Source organism: Melospiza georgiana, chromosome 1 (assembly GCF_028018845.1).
Source record: "Melospiza georgiana isolate bMelGeo1 chromosome 1, bMelGeo1.pri, whole genome shotgun sequence".
NCBI lineage: Eukaryota > Metazoa > Chordata > Aves > Passeriformes > Passerellidae > Melospiza > Melospiza georgiana.
This window is the reverse complement of record NC_080430.1, coordinates 132,468,713-132,486,783: the sequence shown is the minus strand read 5'-3', so window position 1 is coordinate 132,486,783 and position 18,071 is coordinate 132,468,713. Positions and strand designations below refer to the sequence as shown.

The 18,071-nt window shown below is 35.0% G+C and overlaps 1 protein-coding gene across 2 annotated transcripts in view; it reads left to right on the top strand.

The window, feature by feature from the left end:
• Positions 1–16,923, top strand: part of MTDH (metadherin) — a 33,805-nt gene extending 16,882 nt beyond the window's left edge. The window contains exons 7-13 of one of the 2 annotated variants that reach the window (XM_058030879.1): positions 1,171–1,257; positions 3,099–3,197; positions 5,256–5,380; positions 5,935–6,054; positions 8,551–8,670; positions 12,335–12,491; positions 14,102–16,923. In XM_058030879.1, the coding sequence (XP_057886862.1) occupies positions 1,171–1,257; positions 3,099–3,197; positions 5,256–5,380; positions 5,935–6,054; positions 8,551–8,670; positions 12,335–12,491; positions 14,102–14,172 (779 nt within the window). In that variant the 3' untranslated portion in view covers positions 14,173–16,923. The remainder of the gene's footprint in view (positions 1–1,170; positions 1,258–3,098; positions 3,198–5,255; positions 5,381–5,934; positions 6,055–8,550; positions 8,671–12,334; positions 12,492–14,101) is intronic. The other variant, XM_058030888.1, reaches the window with a different exon arrangement.
• Positions 16,924–18,071: the final 1,148 nt, after the last annotated feature.

Here is an 18,071-nt window from a genome sequence, read left to right as displayed (position 1 = left end):
GGATGAAGGAGAGCTGTGAAAGGCTTTCATGATGGCTTGACTAATGCTTTCAACACTGTCTCTCACAGTGTTGTTGCATCCAAACTAGGACAGGTGTAAAACTGATCAGGCCCAAGGTAATGGTCAGTAAGTCCTACTCGCTATGGAGGCTGGACAAGGGGGATGTCACAGGGCTGTGCTTAGAACTGTCCTATTTATCATCTTTATAAGTGACCTGGAGGAGGCAACCATATCATTCACATCCAGTTTCCAGATTATATCAGACTTCAATGTGGGGGGAGGAATCAGTTGAAACAGTCCAGGTCAGGGATCCCATCCGGAAGGACTGAACCTGATGGGAGTAACGGGCCAAGGAACCCGAGGAAGTTCAGTGAGGACAAACATCAAGTGCTGAATCTGGTTGGAAGCAACCCTGGCTGGATATTGACTGCCTGGATTGCAGCTTTGTGGATAAGGGGTCTTGGTGGGCCCCAAGGTGGATGTGAGCCAGCTGTAGATCCTAGTAGCAAAGGACACAAACAGTATGCTGGGATGCATTAACACAGGAGTCAGTAAATTGGGGGTTAGTGGCTGTGTACTTTTTGGACAACATCTGGAATACCTGTCTGGTTTTTAGCCCCTTCTTCCCCAATTAAGTAAATGTAATTCTAAATAAAAGCCACTGGTAGTTTTTACTGGCTATTTCTGCTTATTTTCTGCCTTGCATATGTAACAGTCTAGTATGTCTTCATTTTTAAGCAGTATCTCCTATTCATCAAAAATTGTTCTGAATTTTTCTCCCTTCTTAACATATATATATATAATATACTCCAAGCTGTGCTCCATTTATGTGTACTTTTCAAAATTTAGTGATTGCAGTAATGGGAGGAATAATAGTATGGGGCTCAAAAACCAATTGACTTCTCTTTTGTGAGAAGCTTATATATAGAAAAAGCTGTAAAGGGAAGATGGTCTTGGAAAGCTTGACAATTGTTTCAAGCTGTGTGTTCATCAAGTCACAACTCTATCAGCACTAACTAATGTCCTCAGTTATGTGAAATGTCATCATGGCGATCATGGCTGGACTAGCCAGTGTTTTTCTGATCCAATTCTTAATTAAATAGCTGCATTTTCAACATTGCCAGCAGTGTGTGATGCTCTTTTTTTTTTTTTTTCTCCCTTTCCCCACAGCTGCTTGGAATGTGGATGCAAGGATTAATACCTCTGAACAGAATTCTACTTCTTTCTCCTCATTTGGATTAACTCCTGGAGTTTCTGGTATGTGTGCCTTTCAAAAGATTTTTCCACTCTCTTCCACTCCCACTAGGTGGAATAGAGTTTGCCAAGTGATACAAATATGCATTTTCTGTTTTTTCTTTGAAAATTGTACTGCAAAGGGGTTGAAGACACTTAATAAGCTATTTTCTTATGCTAAAATTATACACAGTAATATAACTGTATATTACATATACAGTATACATATAAAATTATATACAGTAATATAACTGTATTAAATTGATAATCAAAAGCTAGATCAATCACAGAATATTAGTAAGAAGGTTGGAACTAGAGGGGGTTGGAATGGGATGATCTTTGTATGTTCAAATGATTTTATGATTCTGTGATTTCTTATTTAGCCGCCTTGGTTGTGTGTTAAGTCTAAATAATGGGCATAAGAGGTTTCTCAGCCTTGCAATATCTCAAGTTAGAGATCTGAAGATTTTCTGGGAAAGCCCATATACCCCAGTCCTGTGAGGGAGTTTGTTATTTGATGATTGAGTTCTTCCCCATCAAGGAACTGAATCATTACTTTGAAAATATGTTCCATAGGCAGGATTTGAAGTCTTGAGTCTTTCTCTGTGTGATGAATGGAAATGCTGAAGCTCTGGGGTTTTCTTTTTTGAAGGGCTGTGTGCTATAGAGTACAAACCTGTCTTCATAATAAATCTTGTGTGTTAAACAACTAACATAAGTCCTACAATGATTTATTATGCAATAAAGGGATCATATGTCAGGTTTTTTGCTCTTGCTTTCTTACACCATGAGCTTGGCATGGCAGTTTCCTTTTCGGAGATAGCTGGCCAAGTGCTTATGCACTTAGGCTACATTTGCTTCTATTGCAGTGTCCAGGCTTTTAACTGTTGAACTTAGGCTCAGTGTCCAGCATCTTAATTGTACAGAGAGTTTTAATTAAAAAAAAAAAATCCCAAGCAGCCACCTGGAACCAAGTTCAGTTTCTAAGCTAAAACTTATGACAGTTTATTAAATAAACTAGGATACTAGGGTGACACACTGAGCTAAGATTCAGCTGCAATACCTCCATTTCAACTTCAAGAGAAATAGTTTTCTTTGGTGCAGCTTGGCCAACAATGTTGTAATGCAAAGTGACCACAAAAGAAATGAGAACATGTCCATATTTCTGTCACCTGAGATATCCTTTGCAGAGGTGTATGTAAAATAGAGACCCACATTCTATTCAAACTGAATTTCAGAAGTTTCATCATACAGTAAAATATTAATTTATTTAATTCTTACAAATAGTTTTTGTTGTTTTACTTCTTTGTGAAATTTTGTTTGTTTGTTTTTCTGAAAGTAGTTACGTTAGATATGTGACACCTTCTGTTATCATGACTGGTATTGGCCTTACTGTTGTTTGTCCTGCTGCTTTTATGTTCTTTAAACCTTTGCTTTAAATGAGAAGTGGATTCTTAGTAATGTATAATTTGTTTGATCTGCAATGTAATTAATGAGGTTTCTTTCTAGTGATATTTTAAGCTTTTAACTGTAAGAGATCTTATTGATACAGGGTAACAGTTTTATTTCCCATAAAATTTCTTGGTGTTTTTCAGATTGAGGAGACTGCTTTTACTCACTCTTCTTATCTCTTTTTGAGTTCTTCTCATGGCTTTATTTTGTCTTCCTTCTTCAGCTTCCTTGTTTTCTGAATATACCTTATGCACAAGACCCTACTAGTTCTCCTGTCTTCTACAGTCCTTAAAATCTGACATTTTTCTTTGAGCCTTTTGTCTTCCTTTCCTACTTTGATTGGACTTCCTCCTCCAAGAAAACTTCAGGAAGCTTGCTAACTTACAAGTACAATTTTATTTATTCCCTTTCAGGTTCCAACAGTGAATCAGTTCCTCAGGCTGGTACTTCTGATTTTCAGTGGGATTTAAGTCATGCTCAACCCCCTGTTGATGACGAATGGTCTGGGTTAAGTATGTTCCTCTAAAATGTTCATTAAAAAAGTGTTAATTACTGTTAAAGTGTAGTTATTTATATTAGCTACTCAGATTAGACAGTGGTGGGTATCTGAGGAAAAACCTGAAATACTTGAATTCTGTAAGCTAATAGACAGTTTGAAGGAATTAAAAATAAGTATTTTAATAAATTCTGATAGAAAATGATAAATTTTTAGGAAAAATACTTGGATATTCTAACTCAGAAGTGAGAGAGCTCATGCATTTTAAGGTAGAAAAATCTTTGAAATGAAAGACTCTTGCTGCAAGTGATGAGAAATTTTCTGCAAGTCTGCAAAATATGTTTTTAGTAGATAGAATTTGAGTCAGTTTGTTTTTACATGTTTGTACCTTACTGGAAAGTTAAGGCAACATCAGACTCTTTTATTTAATCTTACTTGCTTTCTCATTTAGCAAACATTAGGAAGTTCTTACATATATAGGAAGCATATACAGGACAGAAATAACTGAAATTACTTGGGAGTTGTAGAACAGTGGTTGTTTACTCCCCACTTTCTCCTCCCTGTTTATGAAAAAGCATAGTGCATCTCATTAGGAGTTGACCTGAAGAATTGTTCCAGAAGTTGACAGAAGCAGCCTTGCATGTTACCTTCTCCCTAAGAACAACTTAGTGCAGTTAAATAACTGGAAGAGTGGAATAGATTGATGCAGTCCTTGACTCCACCACTGTTGGCATGATTGCTCTGTTACCAGATAATTTTGAAACTTACCTTTTGTGCTTTACCTAGTTTAAGGATAAGGAAAGCACCTTTCAGTTAATCCTTTGAAAGTAATCAGTTTTATGTTTTATCAAAAGCATAATTGATTCACATATCTGAGCATAGAATGTTTATGGTTCAAGCTTCTGTTAATAAAATTTTGTCATAGTTGTCAACTAAGAGTACACTAGCAGAAGTGGGCAAATGCAAGTTTAGGCCAAAGTGATACACAGATACACCCTGCTGCTTTATCAGGATAAGAAAACTAACTGTACATACAAATACTACTAGTTTTTATTACTACTAAGAATGGAATTTTTTTTCTTAAGCAGCTACTGAGAGGGCAGTAGGTAAACTGAAAAGTATTGAATAATATTTTTCAAATCAGTAAATTTTAGCATCTGAAGTAGGTGTCGTTCAGATAATATTTTTATTAGGAAAGTTTCTAACTATTCTAAATGTTCTAACTAATCTTAAGATCTCAATGTGTTTTTGGCTTCATAATGTTTGCCAAAAAAATTAATTGGATTTATTACTGCTTTTTATTTTTACTTTATTTTCATTGTTTAAATTGAATACCATAGTTGGCAGACCAAATCTGGCTGTTCTTCAGTTTTGTATAGACTGAGGGGAAGAAATATTTGTGATGTTAATATAAATGTGAAATGAAAATGTAGTCTTTCACAGTGTGTTCTGTTTTACAATCGGCTTGCTGCAACTTTCTACTAAACAGTCTAAGGCTTAGTTCTTCCTTTCTGATACTTTTTGTTTTTAGGCAACTGACCCTTTAATCCTATCATTCCATTATAAATGAATAATAACAAAATAGAGTATGGACTTAAGAGTCTTAGGAAAAAAAAGACTATTAAAAATGGCAAAGTTACAAGATTACTTGAATCAGTAAGATTTAGTTTCAGATCTATCACTTGTAAAGGAATGTTACTAAGGCAAGATTGATCAGTGTTACAGTTCATCCTAATTTTTTCACTAGCTAGAAAGAAAATGCAGAGAACAGCTTAAGATAGATAACAATTCTTAAATTTGTTCCTCTTCAAATAGTTTAGAAAAATGTCTTGAAGCAACTGCGTCTAGCCTAGCTGCTGCTATGATTAGGCTCTGTAAAATCACTGTCATACTCATTACTTTAAAAAGTCCTCCACTTATCAATAAAGTCTTTACCATTTTTTCAGAAAGACAGGGAATTACTATTTATATCTTGCTATCAAGAAGTAGATGTATGTGTAGGGGGTTTTTAAACTGGAAATGAGCACCTGTAGGGTAAGGCAATATTCCTGAAAAAACCTTTTCATCTTTGTAGATGGACTTTCTTCAGCTGATCCAAGCTCTGATTGGAATGCGCCAGCAGAAGAGTGGGGAAACTGGGTAGATGAAGAAAAAGTTGCTTCTGTTCCTCAGCGTGAAGAGAGATCTGATACTCAGAAGGTAAAAGGTGGTATTTTCTCCTTAGCTCCAGGACTTTGGCCTTACCACTGCCATTTCTTAAAGTAACTAAAAGGGTAATGCTAAAGGTAATCTCTCATCACAGTTACTGATAAGAGTAGCACGACTGTGTTTGCTCTGTACACAGAGAAGGAAAACACTGAATGTTATTGAGAAGAGAAAAATCAGTTAGCTCCAACTTAAACCTTTCTGTCTTGCCATAACTACAAGGACTACGTTATCAGTATAGAGTGGGAAGGTTTAGATCTGTTTTTATAAATATTTCTTGACAATATTTAATTCTCAGCATGAAAAACAGCATTTCCATGCCACTATTTCCTGGTGATCTGCTGCCTTTTCCATTCCCAGCTCCTCTACCTGTATTACCAGATAGCATGTAAGAATGTGGTTTGTCTAGAATGAACTAAATAGATAACACTGTGCTCATTTCCACTTGTATATCTATATTCCTTTTAGCTATTGATTTATGCTTAGTCTATACAAGGTATATTTCATTGTCATTTTAAATGCTAAATACCTTCTGTTCCCATATGAAGATTTCAGATAATGATAGAGAAAAAGCAGAGCCAATTCTTCAGAGTTCTGCAAGTGGCAAATCCAAGAAAAAGAAGAAGAAAAAGAAGAAGCAGGGTGAAGATGCTAACTCTCCTGCACAGGTAAAATCTTAATGATTTAAAAGGCAATTGCAAGGAATTAATTCACAAAATTGCCTTATCGGCATCTTGAACAAAAATTATTTTTAGGAAATTAATTTCTTTATGGGATTGGATTGTCTACAATTGTTTCTCAAGAGTTAAAGTAATTCTTATTTTACTAGTATTTACTTAATTTGTTGTATTCACAAGTTGAACGTGGGATAATTTGTAGTTTTGCTGAATTTATGAAAAGCACTAAGTGCATGGAAAGTATTTATCCTGAATTACTTATTTTCTGTCAAATCTGGATTCTGTGCTGTAGGAATGTTTCCAGGTAGAGTTGTCTTCTGCATGGGAAGCCTTTTCCTCATATCCTTTGAAAGACATCTGCTTTGGTGAATATAGCTAGTTAGGAGAATAAAAGAAATTGAAGTTTTCTCTTAAACTGCCTTCCAGTACAATTGTGTGAGAATATAATGGTTTTCTGAAGTACTGTTTTAATTTGATTTATGAGAAATGGTAAGTGCCAATGTTTCAAGCTCAGTTGGTGGAACTACTCTGTGAGTCAGATTTCAGTGAGGGAAAGAATATTTTCAAACTGAGGATGGTTGGAGTTTCCTGTGTTTCTTAAATAGCTTTTGAAGAATTGCATTGAAACAGATTTGTAAAGCTAGGAAAAGCAGATTGCACTTCACATGGCAATTGAATCATGTTTGAATAGATGGAGCAAGTACTTTCCTAGAGGGAGAAAGCTTTTAGTAGCTAATGATCAGAATGCATCCTGCTTGTGTTTATTGTGACAGCCATTCATAGTTTACATTCTTTACAGTTACAGAATGACCAATGTTCATTGCAATCTGACTAGATTAGACAGAATTAGAGAGGGAAAGCAAATCTTCAGTCATACTTGCTTTGGATTAGCTTTTATGGTTATCACATAGTCAGTTTATTAAAGTTGTAAAACATTAAATTCCTGTTACAAGGAAATTTTATTTTCAAGTTGTCTGTGTGGAGATGGAGCTTGTGTTGATTTCCCTTGTTTCTTTTGAGGCAAATTCAGTCTGGGAGCACTAGGGCTGCAGCTTTTTTTTAATTGAAATTTGTTCTGGACTCTGCTATGACTCTATAAGTCAAGATTAATAAGTTGTGGTTAACAAGTGTTTGTGAGTGTCCTACATGAAACTTAAGGTCAGTGAGGGCATTCTGAATTTCTTCCCATTGCTTGTGAGCTGTCTTTTAAATTATATGTGTCGAGTCCTACTTTCTATATTAACATAATCAGATTTGTTATTCTACTCATTGTTCTCCAACCGGTCCAATTTTGTTACTTTTTCTTTCAGTCCATCAGTCTATGAAGTCATCATTTTACAGATAAGAACTCATCTGTATTAAATTTTTATGTATAATTGGGAGTTTTGCTTGATAGGAGCAGACTGAACTGCTCACAGAAGCTACCCTTGTTATAACAGTTTAGTAATTTAACTTGCCAGCCCTACTTCAAACTCATTTAAAATTTGTGTACTTATCCTCTAAAAATGGAACACGTTCATTTAAACATCTTCATCTCTCTCATTGATTATACTTTAATGTTCACACTCATTTCTTGACTTGAGTGTTTAAGGCAGTAGAAGCCAGCTGAAGAGCTTGGAGTAAGCCAATATGTGTTCCTTACTGTCAGGAGTCAGACTTAGGCTGTGGCTGCATTTTCATAAGGAAATAAGTGAAGGAACAGTGTTTGCAGTTTAAACTCAGAGACCTCTTCACAACCACAGGATTCTTCTAGTGCCACTAACGAGTGTAACTACTCTAATTCCACATTAACAATGAAAACTTTCCACTTTAGATTGTTTGAGGAGTAAAGGTTGAGGCTCTTGGGTACTTTGGATATATTTCCAACTTCTGTACTGAGGGTTACTTTACAAGCGTTATGGTAAACTAAACTGGGTTGCAAAAATATCAAAGCATAGTGACGATAGAAAACTATACAGCTTGCATTTAAAACTTGTAACAAAGCATAGAACCAAGAGCAGTCAAGTGTCATTGTAATACTTCTGCTAAGTGTGTAGAGTAAATTCATTTTAAAGCATAGTGAGGATAGAAAACTATACAGCTTGCATTTAAAACTTGTAACAAAGCATAGAACCAAGAGCAGTCAAGTGTCATTGTAATACTTCTGCTAAGTGTGTAGAGTAAATTAATTTTAATTTCACATTCTTGTAATTTAACAGGAGCGTGAAGTGTGGTTCATTCTGAGACTGGGATTTTTGTTAGTATGCATGAAGCATTCTGCTTTCTGGGCTTTATTGGATTCTATGGGTATTTCTTTATTATGTTCTATACATTTTGAGTGTTAGCATAGGCTAGTGTGAGCCCATTACTTCAATTATTCTTTTTGATGGATTTTCTGAGTTATAGAAGCTGATTATGGCAACAAAACTCATTGACAGGGGAGAAGAGTCAGAACTTGACTACAAACACAGGCTCTTCTTTTTTCCCCTCCCACTCCCCTTTTTGTAGGATGCTGAAGAACTGGATAGAGAAGCTGGAGAGCAATTTCAGGCGGATACCTCAAAAGTTCAAGCACAGCAGGAAAGAGCTTTTTCTTTGAAGACCATAAGTACTAGTGAACCAGCTAAGGTAGGGATGCAAAATTTGATTTATGTTACAATTTGATTTGGAAGTGCTCAAGTCATTTGACAAAATCATTTGTGTAGATAAGGTCACAGTTGAATTTTAGGGAGAGGTCAGCTATGAGTTTTAAAAAGTATGTCTACTCTGTAAAGCAGTATCTTCCCAATCAGTAGTGACTTTGTTTACTGGCAAGTTACTTTCTTGTTTGAATATTCAAGCAATGGTTAAAAACTTGGAAATGTAGAAACCTAAGAACTAAGAGATCTGAGCACAAGACTAGTGGCATATTCTACTGTTACAACAGAATGAAGTGTTACTAACTTAATATATTCTGATTTAAATGCAATCTAAAATTGATTTTTGATAGCTCTACTGAGCTTAATGGCTGAGTAAGAAAAGGTTTTATTTGAACCAATTCACAAGCTGTTTGCTTCAGCTCACAGTTAAAACATATTCTAGACAATACAAATTCTCTTTCATCTTTCTCCAAACAGCAGCTTTCTTAGGTACTGCTACCCAATAAAGCATCTCATTCTAGGAAGGTGTAAAATATTTAATATTTCTAGTGGCTTTGATTTTTGTTTTTAATTTCTATAAAGAGTGAAACGACACTAGTGACACAGCAGTTTGGTACCAGAGAGTATATATCAGAATACTGAGATTTAATTTTTAATTGCTAAGCATTAGTTTCATAAAAATGAGTTCTTAAGAGTCAAATGAAAACATCAGACTGAAAACTTTTACAAGGGACTGCAAGTCACCAAATAAAAAGCACATTCAGACATACTTAAGGCTTATCAAAGTAGAGCTTTACTACAGTTATTTAGTACAACTGCTTAGTTTAGATCAGTTCAGCCTTTAGTCAAGGTTGGCAACAGCTGCCTATTCTGTCCTGACTAGTGTATTGTTTGGTGTTGGGGATGGCTTCTTTTGAAGCTGTATTTGAAAAGGCATCTGCCTGTGTACGCAAACTCCTGGAAGTGTGAGGTTTTGTTTTATTTTAGAGGCTTAATTGAAAATGTGTAGACAGAAAACTTGGATTGTGACATCAAGGTGGCATAATAGTGCATCCTGGAAGACTGTAGATTCTGTTGTTCAGAAATCTAAATTGATTTGGAAAATATCTGCAGTTATTTTTTTTTCTCACAAGCTGTCAGCACTGCCAAAATACAAGCGCAGTTTCAGTATATTTTGCTAAGTGCTTTACTGTTTAAAATCACACCCAGCTTCCTAGGTGACTTGATGGCATCAGCATCTCATGTAGACCTACACTACACCCTTTTTGAGGGGCTTGAGAGCTTCTGTTACTCTTGAACCTTAAATTCAATCTGTTGATGTATGTGTCTGTGCATAGCTGTGTAAGCGGTAACCGTGAAACAAGACATGTTCTGTATTAAACTTAGTGTGGGGGCAAAGGACAAACAAAATTATTACTAATATTCTCTGAAACTAGAGTTGATAAGGGGAAACTTGTGAATTGTTGTCTCTGACAGTGCAGATGGTCTGTCAGTCTTTATCAAGTCTCCCTGATAAAGGAGATTGGCTATCAGATTTGGCTTCGTTGTAATTTCACACATGCGAAGATGCCTTCCAATACTGTTTGACTTGGCTGTTGTAAAAAGTTGTAGAAACTGTCTGTGAGTGATGTGTGGAACGGATTACTTAAGTTTCCAAGGTAAGGTAGTTTAGCCTTAAGCAATGCTCCAAAACATGAGAATGAAATATAGGGTACAAACCAGTTGTTATTCGGTGTATCCACATAAACATCAGAAACAGCTGAATGTTAAACCTTGTGTTTCACATCACAGTATCTGGGGATGGTATTTCCCCCATGCTGTACATAGGGCTGCATTGAAACCTTTTGCCTTTTATCAGCAGACTCAAGTTTTAAATGAAGAGAGATACTTGGAAAAAGTAGTAACAGTTTGACAAGTCACTACTTCATTATTGAATCATAGAATTATGCACATAACTATTTATATTATCATATAGGCTTTATTTGTTGTTTCAGGCCTCCTTTCTGAATTAGCAGAGAGCATATCTTGCATTTTTTATGTCTTCATCACTACCCACTTTCCTGTATTCAAAACATGGACAGAACTATTTGGAAAAATTTCCAGAGAGTGCTCTATGTATTTGTGTCATTACATTTGCAGTAGTACTTCATGCTGTAACACTCAAGCTGCAACATGTTTCTTAGTCAACCTGAGGCAGCTGAGCTATTAAAATCCTAATTGGGTTGATTTACCTGCTGGTCAAGTGTGACTATCCTAACAAAACTGTCATGCCAAACCTGAATTGATTACCATGCACTAGAAGCTTTATATCCTCCTTTTGTTTTAGAAATCACAGTTTGTTAAGTTCATTTATTTATGTAACTGATGATTGCTAACTATTAGACAACATTAGAATTGGCTAAGCTTGGAATTCCTGTAGGCTGGAAGTTCATTTTATCAGCATGGTCGATCTATAAAAAGATTTGAGATTACTAATTTTTCAGTAGATTGAGAGAAATGCTGCAATTATAGATATTAAAAAACTTGTTTCAGTTGATCTGTAAGAGCACAGCAAACTATTCATGCAAGGTCAGAGAACTGCTATCCTTTAAATTAATGTATTGGGTTTTTTTCAACTAAAGCTGTTTAATTTCTTGCTTAGTATGATACAATTAAAAATAAATTTATATTTCATTGCTCTTGAATGTTCTGACTGAATTTTTGAGATGGCTACATTATAGTGATGGAAGCAGTAAAAATGGTGACTATGGTGTAGGATCTGTACATCTGCATCCAGGGATGTAGACTTCAGTATTTTGTTTTCATAGTTCCAGGTCTCAGCTGTTGTGACACAACTACAGCTATGGTTTCTTAATAACACCTTAATGTTTGGGGTTTGTTGCTTGGTAAGATGCTGTGTTCTAATAAATTCTTTTTTGAAGCTTTCTGTCATTGGTGACTCGGTGTGAGATCTTATATTTTTTTATATTTTGACTTTCCTGTTGGAATGTCAAAATGTTTTTTTTTCTGTTTTGCTATAATTTTAATTGCAATAAGTACTACACACTAGGGTACAGTTACATTTTGTCTCCGTAGTGGAAACCTTCAACATCAACTAGATAATTGAAAAATAACACAAGTACCTTTTACTTGGCAGTTATTTCTGCAGTAAGTTCCACTGAAATACTTGCTGACTGCTTTTGCCAATATTTGTTATTCTGTAAGCATATACAAAGTGTTTTGAGCAGTTTATAGGAATGACTGGAGGTGTGATTTGTTTTGGATTTGAGTTATCTTTGGTCCTATTTAACTTGCCTGCTTACCTTGCAACCAAATGCATATCTGTCACTGTTTCACATCTCTGTTGAACATTCTAGAATCCTTTTAGGGTCTTGGTGATTTATAGATTGGTCTCCCTTTCTTTACATGTGCTGTCTTTTAAGAATTAGTATTGCTTATCTTTGTTTGTATGCAATTAAAAATGTTGGCACTAGATGGCAGTCATAGTATTGCAGCCTCAATTGAAAATTTTTCAGGATTTTAATATTGGCTTAATTTTTCAATGCCATCTTCTCAGCAGCTGCTAAGTATACTGCCAGAATAACACCATTTAAGAGTGTTTGCTTTTGCATTACTTAAACTTTTGAAAACTTTTATTTATGTTTCTCAAATAGTCTGAGGAGGCTCCTTCACTTGCTGTTTCTACTGAGCCATCTGTAATTGTATCAGAGGGCAATTCTGACAAGATCGCTTCCCAAGTGCCACAGATGCTGCAAGAGACAGATGTTTCTAGTCCCAATATTAAGCAAAACAGTGTGCCTCCTCCACAGAGTAAGTATCTCTCAGTGCAGTTTATTTGTCTGAAGTTAGAATGTGCTTTTTCCCCTAGAGTGTAGTCAGAATGTTTTGCTCTGGGGTTTGAGTTTTAAGTGCCATATCAGATCATTGTGTCTTATTTATACATCTTGCCATATTTTTTACTTCCTTAAAGTTAACAGCACCTTGATATTTTTGTTTTCATTGTGATGAAAAATTGGCTTCATATGCTTGGATGACTGAAAATGTCTGTTGGGCTTGTCCTGTCCTTAATAGACATTTGGATTTGGATTTGGACTCATCACCATTGGGACTGGAGCTCCCTGCTGTGACTAAGGAGTTCTGCCAACATTGTTTCAAAGGGCTGCTTGTAACTCTTCAGTGAAGAACAGATGGTTACTAACATTGCAGTTGACAGAATATTTAGCTACCAGAAATTTGGGAAAAAATACAAATAATTCCATTTTCAGCCTACTGAGGTCTTTTGATTTCTCAATTTAGCTCATTAGCATCTTTTTCCATATGCTTCCATGTAATCATAGAGGGAAGCAGTTGGTTATTTGGGAGTAGAAAGGTATTGGGTGGAGTTGTTTTTTTTGTAGTCTAGCAGCGCATAGATCTGGCTAAATTGCTGCAGGTATATTGTTTTTTGAAAATATGCTGTGCCCAGGAATGTCAAATGTACCCCCTGTTGTACTTGACAAAAGTGTTCGTACTCAAAAGCGTTTGAAGTACTTACACAGTAAAACAGGAAATTTAGAAGGGAAATGAGGATGTGAAAGGTATTGCTTGGGAAAAAAAAAGATGTTTTGATTCAGATTCTTTAAGAAAATTAATAAATACTGACAATCCATAATAAGTTGCTGGCTAAGTGTTGAAGTACAAAATGAGATTTTAATGACTTCAGAAGAAACATGATGACTTTATAATTACAAAATCTCATTCTGCTGCGTTAATTGGCTTCTTGGCTTTGAACACATGAAACAATGGAATATTTCAAGTCAATGTATCAACTTAGAACTTTTCTGGTTCTAAAATATGAAATCTTTTGTGATTGATTCATGTCTCAGCAATTGAAAGAACATCTCTTAGGTTCAGTATGTACAATACTTAATGTTTTTTACTACTTTTGGCAGCCAGCATGTTTTAAGGCAGTCTGTTTTATTAAGAACATAGTGCTTCTTTATGGGATTATGGATTCCATGTAACCACATCTTTACATAGTTCAATACTTTTTAAAACTACTCAGATATAGTGGTTAAGAGCAGTGTAATCTGGTAAGAGTGAGCATTTAATGTCAATTGTGTACCTGTATGTTATTTCTAGGCCAGAAAATAACAATGACTCTACTGTAAGTAATATATTTGCAAAATGAATGGCCTTTCACATTTATCACTCTTAAGTATTTGTGGGATTAAAAAGTAGGATGAAATTGGCATGTGTTGTGTTAGATGCATGCCAATTTCATCCTACTTTTTAATCAGAATAAAACTTCTAGTTGATTATTCTGGATCACTTCCTAATAATACAGTGTGTATTATCCAGGATTTTAAAAGCCAATTCTGTGTAAATGGTCTTAGTCCTAACACTATAATTGTTTGGTTTTTTTTTTTTTTTTTTTTTAGCAAAGTCTGAAGAAAGCTGGGAATCTCCCAAACAAGTTAAAAAGAAGAAAAAAGCAAGAAGGGAAACGTGAACTTCTAAGATGGACATATGTTGCTGAATATTATCATGAAGATTATGCTGTTTATGCAATAATTTGTGAACATGTACAGAATTTTATAAAAATTTCAAACAATTTTTAAAAACAGAACTGCTGTGAACACAAACATCTTTAAAAAGGAATCAAATGAAAGTAACTATGATATAGCAAACAGAACATGCTACATTTGAAAGACATTCTGAAGAGTTTGTTTTCCCAACTTTTGGAGAGAGATCTTAATTTAAAAAAAACTGGTTTTACAACACAGTGCCCTGTTTACAACAGATTATGCTCTCATCTACAGCTGCGGATAAATGATTAATTTCAAGGAAGGGTTTTCTGTAAAAATAATCGTCTACAATAATGGGTGTTTCTTGCCTCTCTTATGAGTGATGCATTAGAAGCACAGAATGTCAACCATTTGAATTTGTTTTATGCCTAAATCAAAGTGCTTTGATTCAATACATAATCTGCCATATCTTTACAGTAAGTTGGTTAGCAAGTCTGCTAGCTATCACAGGAATCTCAAGTGCAAATCATTAACCATTCGTACAGTCAGACCTTCATGGTTTATTATATGAAGTTAACACAATAAAACTGCTTTGGGTTAAAAGTTTGAGAATGTGATTTGAAACTTGAGTATGGTTCATGAAGTTATTTTTTATAATGCCTATTACCTTACTTGAATTATTGAAGATAACAGTATATTTTTAAGAATGCAGTAATGTGCATAAAATTGGTTATCTTTTTCATTCCCTACAGTTCTTGGTTGATTCAGGATCCCATCTAAAATCTATTCTCTCAACTTCTAAACTCATGAAATGAACTGAAATCAAACTTTTCCTTCTCCTAACACTTGTTGACTTACCACACCCAATTCTGTTGTCTATATTACTAAAACTCTGAAGAAATCAAAGTGAATTTTTCACTCACAAATGATTTGGATTTAAAAGATCTGTTGGAGAACTGGAGTAGCTTCAGACAGCTTTAATTGACATTGTCAAAAACAGTTATCAGGAACACATTTTTTTACTGCCTTAACCTGTAGTATGTAGAATGTGTCTAGACTTCTGGACAGGAGTTAGTGTTTTTATATAAAAAAAATTATGCAAGTAAAGCAGTTGTAAAATAAAGACCATTTCCCGCTTGAAACTGTTAATTAAAATGGCATTGAAGATGTGTTGTCATTTTCAGGCACTGTAATGAGGTGGTATTGAAGTGGAGATGTGTTTGTGTCTGTAAGGTACATGCTCAGCCATGTACACTGTAAATAGCCTTCACAAAATTCGGTTTGCTAAGGATGGTATTTAACATCACCTGGTAAGTTCAGTTGAAGAGTCAGGATTCTTTTCAAATTATTGACTTCTGGTTTTGTGGCACAAATAGCATTGTTAACAGCTGTAACATGTGGTACTGATCAACAATCTTGTGCTCTTACTGTACTCAACTGCAGTTTGACAGTATTGCAAGGCAAGAGCAGATAATGCAGCAAGCTGGGTTTACTTGTACTGAAAATGCACCTGCTAATGGAGAGCTTTCCTAATAAATGGATACTAACTTGCACAGGTATTAACTCCTGTATGTCAGGAACATGACACTCTAAATTGATCTGTTAAAATAAATTGAGCAAATTGATGGTATTGATTTATTTACTGGGAGGGAATAATGTCTATGAGTGATATTTGTCATTATTCATGTGAAATAAATTTAGAACTGAAGTACAGCTTTTCAAGGAGTATCTTAAGGTAAACATGAAAAATAGGATATTATGGAATCATGCAGAGTCCTTTGCATGTAAATAATATAATTTTACTTGACTTCATAGTAAAGGTTAAAAAATACCCTTTGAATTCGGGTTTTTAATGTATGTCTGAAATCTCTTTCCAATCTGTATGTTATGCTACGAGACTCTTATAGAAAATACAAAGATTTTATGTCATGAAGGAGACTGCCCCCAAGGACTTTCATTGCAAAAACTCTTTTTTCCTCTTGAAAATAAAATCTGTGATATTTCTGGATTAGTCAAATAGCTTGTCATCCTGGAAAAAGAAACAAACTAGCTAAAACGTAGGAACCCTGCTATCTAACTGCTGCTGCTAAGCAGGGTCATATAAATGCATAGCCTTCCTTTCAAAATGTTGTGACCTATTTAGCAGCACCTCTTACTGTTTTCTTAATATGCAGTTTCAATGTCTTAGAAAGCGAAACTTGCTTTATTTGACATTCATTGGAGAGGTAGTAACTCTATATCATATTGTCTATAAATAGAAACTTGGTTATCTATGTACTGTCATGTTTCTATGATTCAAGCAGTGGTTAGTCTTAATGATACACTGAATCCAGACTTTGGTACTTGGATAGAGCAAAAAGCCACCATTTTAAAGAAACTTAATTTTTTTTCCTTTGTTTTTTTTCTGTTGTTGAATGCATGGAATGATTTCATAAATCCAATATGTTGTTTTTTTCTAAATACTCTGGAATTATTTGTATGTGTAATTTAAACTTGTGATGATGTGTAATTGGATAGCCATGGCATATTTTTATTTCCTTTGTGGGGAGGGGAAGGTGTACAGAATTCATATGTGCTTGTTACAAAGGTAACTGCATTGGTTTGGAGGGGGGTGAAAACTGTATTTCTGATACCCTTTTAGAAGTCTAAAGAAAAAAGTGCAAGTGAAGAGCACTACTTTAATATTTACTAAGAAAGAATGTACATATTAAAAGCATTTCAAAAATTTATAGAAATATTGCTAGTACTGTTGTGTTGTAACTGAATTGTATCTCATTTGAAATTGCCCTATTAATAGTTTCTAGCCATGGGATTATCCTATGAATAAGGCTTTTGGAAAATGCAGAAATCAGAGTACATGGTTTAAGCAGACTTTCATCTGTTACTTGTTGTGCCTTTAACTCAACTAGGTTGCCAATCAAGATTTCAGTTGTTAAAAATTGCGGGCCCCTCACAGACACTTGTGCCTGTGAGTCTCCTCCTGATGACCACTGAGTAAAAATGAGCAGTTCTGATTTTTCAGGCCAGTACTAAAAGATTTCTTCATTGTTCTCTGTAACTGGAAGGAGACAGCAGGAGAAAGCCTGATAATTTTAATTGCTTCTTAAAATACTTTTCTAAAAATATTTTACTCTTAAAATTCTGAGTGAATTACTTCATTAAAGAACAAGGAGTATCAGCCAAATGAATTTGGGGAAGAAGGAGCAGGAAGGGCTGTGTGACTGATAAGTCTTAACTTGAAAGTAATGTGGCAACAGAATGGATTTTGCTCACTGCAGGACTAACAGAACTACTGTTAGTTGGGATGGATGTTGGGAGCAAGGTGGGATGATTTCTGTTTCTTCATTGGTGGGGGGTGGAAATTATTGTTGATTGTGTTCTGTATCATGTTATTAATGATTCATGGGTTGTCCTGTTGAAACTTAATTGCATTACAAAAATTGTCTGATTTCCATAGTGGGTCCTTCATTGAGGAAACTCTTGAACTTCTGCTCTTTTCATTTCTGGCTATTTGTACCAAGCTGAAGATTTCTGGTTCACTGAAAATTGGTTTTTTTAACGGAAACTGTGATGTCTTTAATAGAGGTGTATTCTGAAAAGTGCATTTAAAACTCTTAACATGAAACTCATGGTTTCAGGAATTCATACAATACTCTTAAAAAAAACAGGCTTAGGAACATCTGCAACTATAAAACATATTTGCTGTCTTATTTGTAGCATTAAGTGATCCCTTAACTTGGCTTAGTATTTTTAATTCAGTCCATGGCAGAGGGTAAGCCGTGGATCACTCAGAACCAGATTGCTACAATGGGCTCAAAACTGACTAGGTATGTTTCTTCACAGATAGCAAGTCCTGTACTAACAGTATTTCCACTTAGCTCTT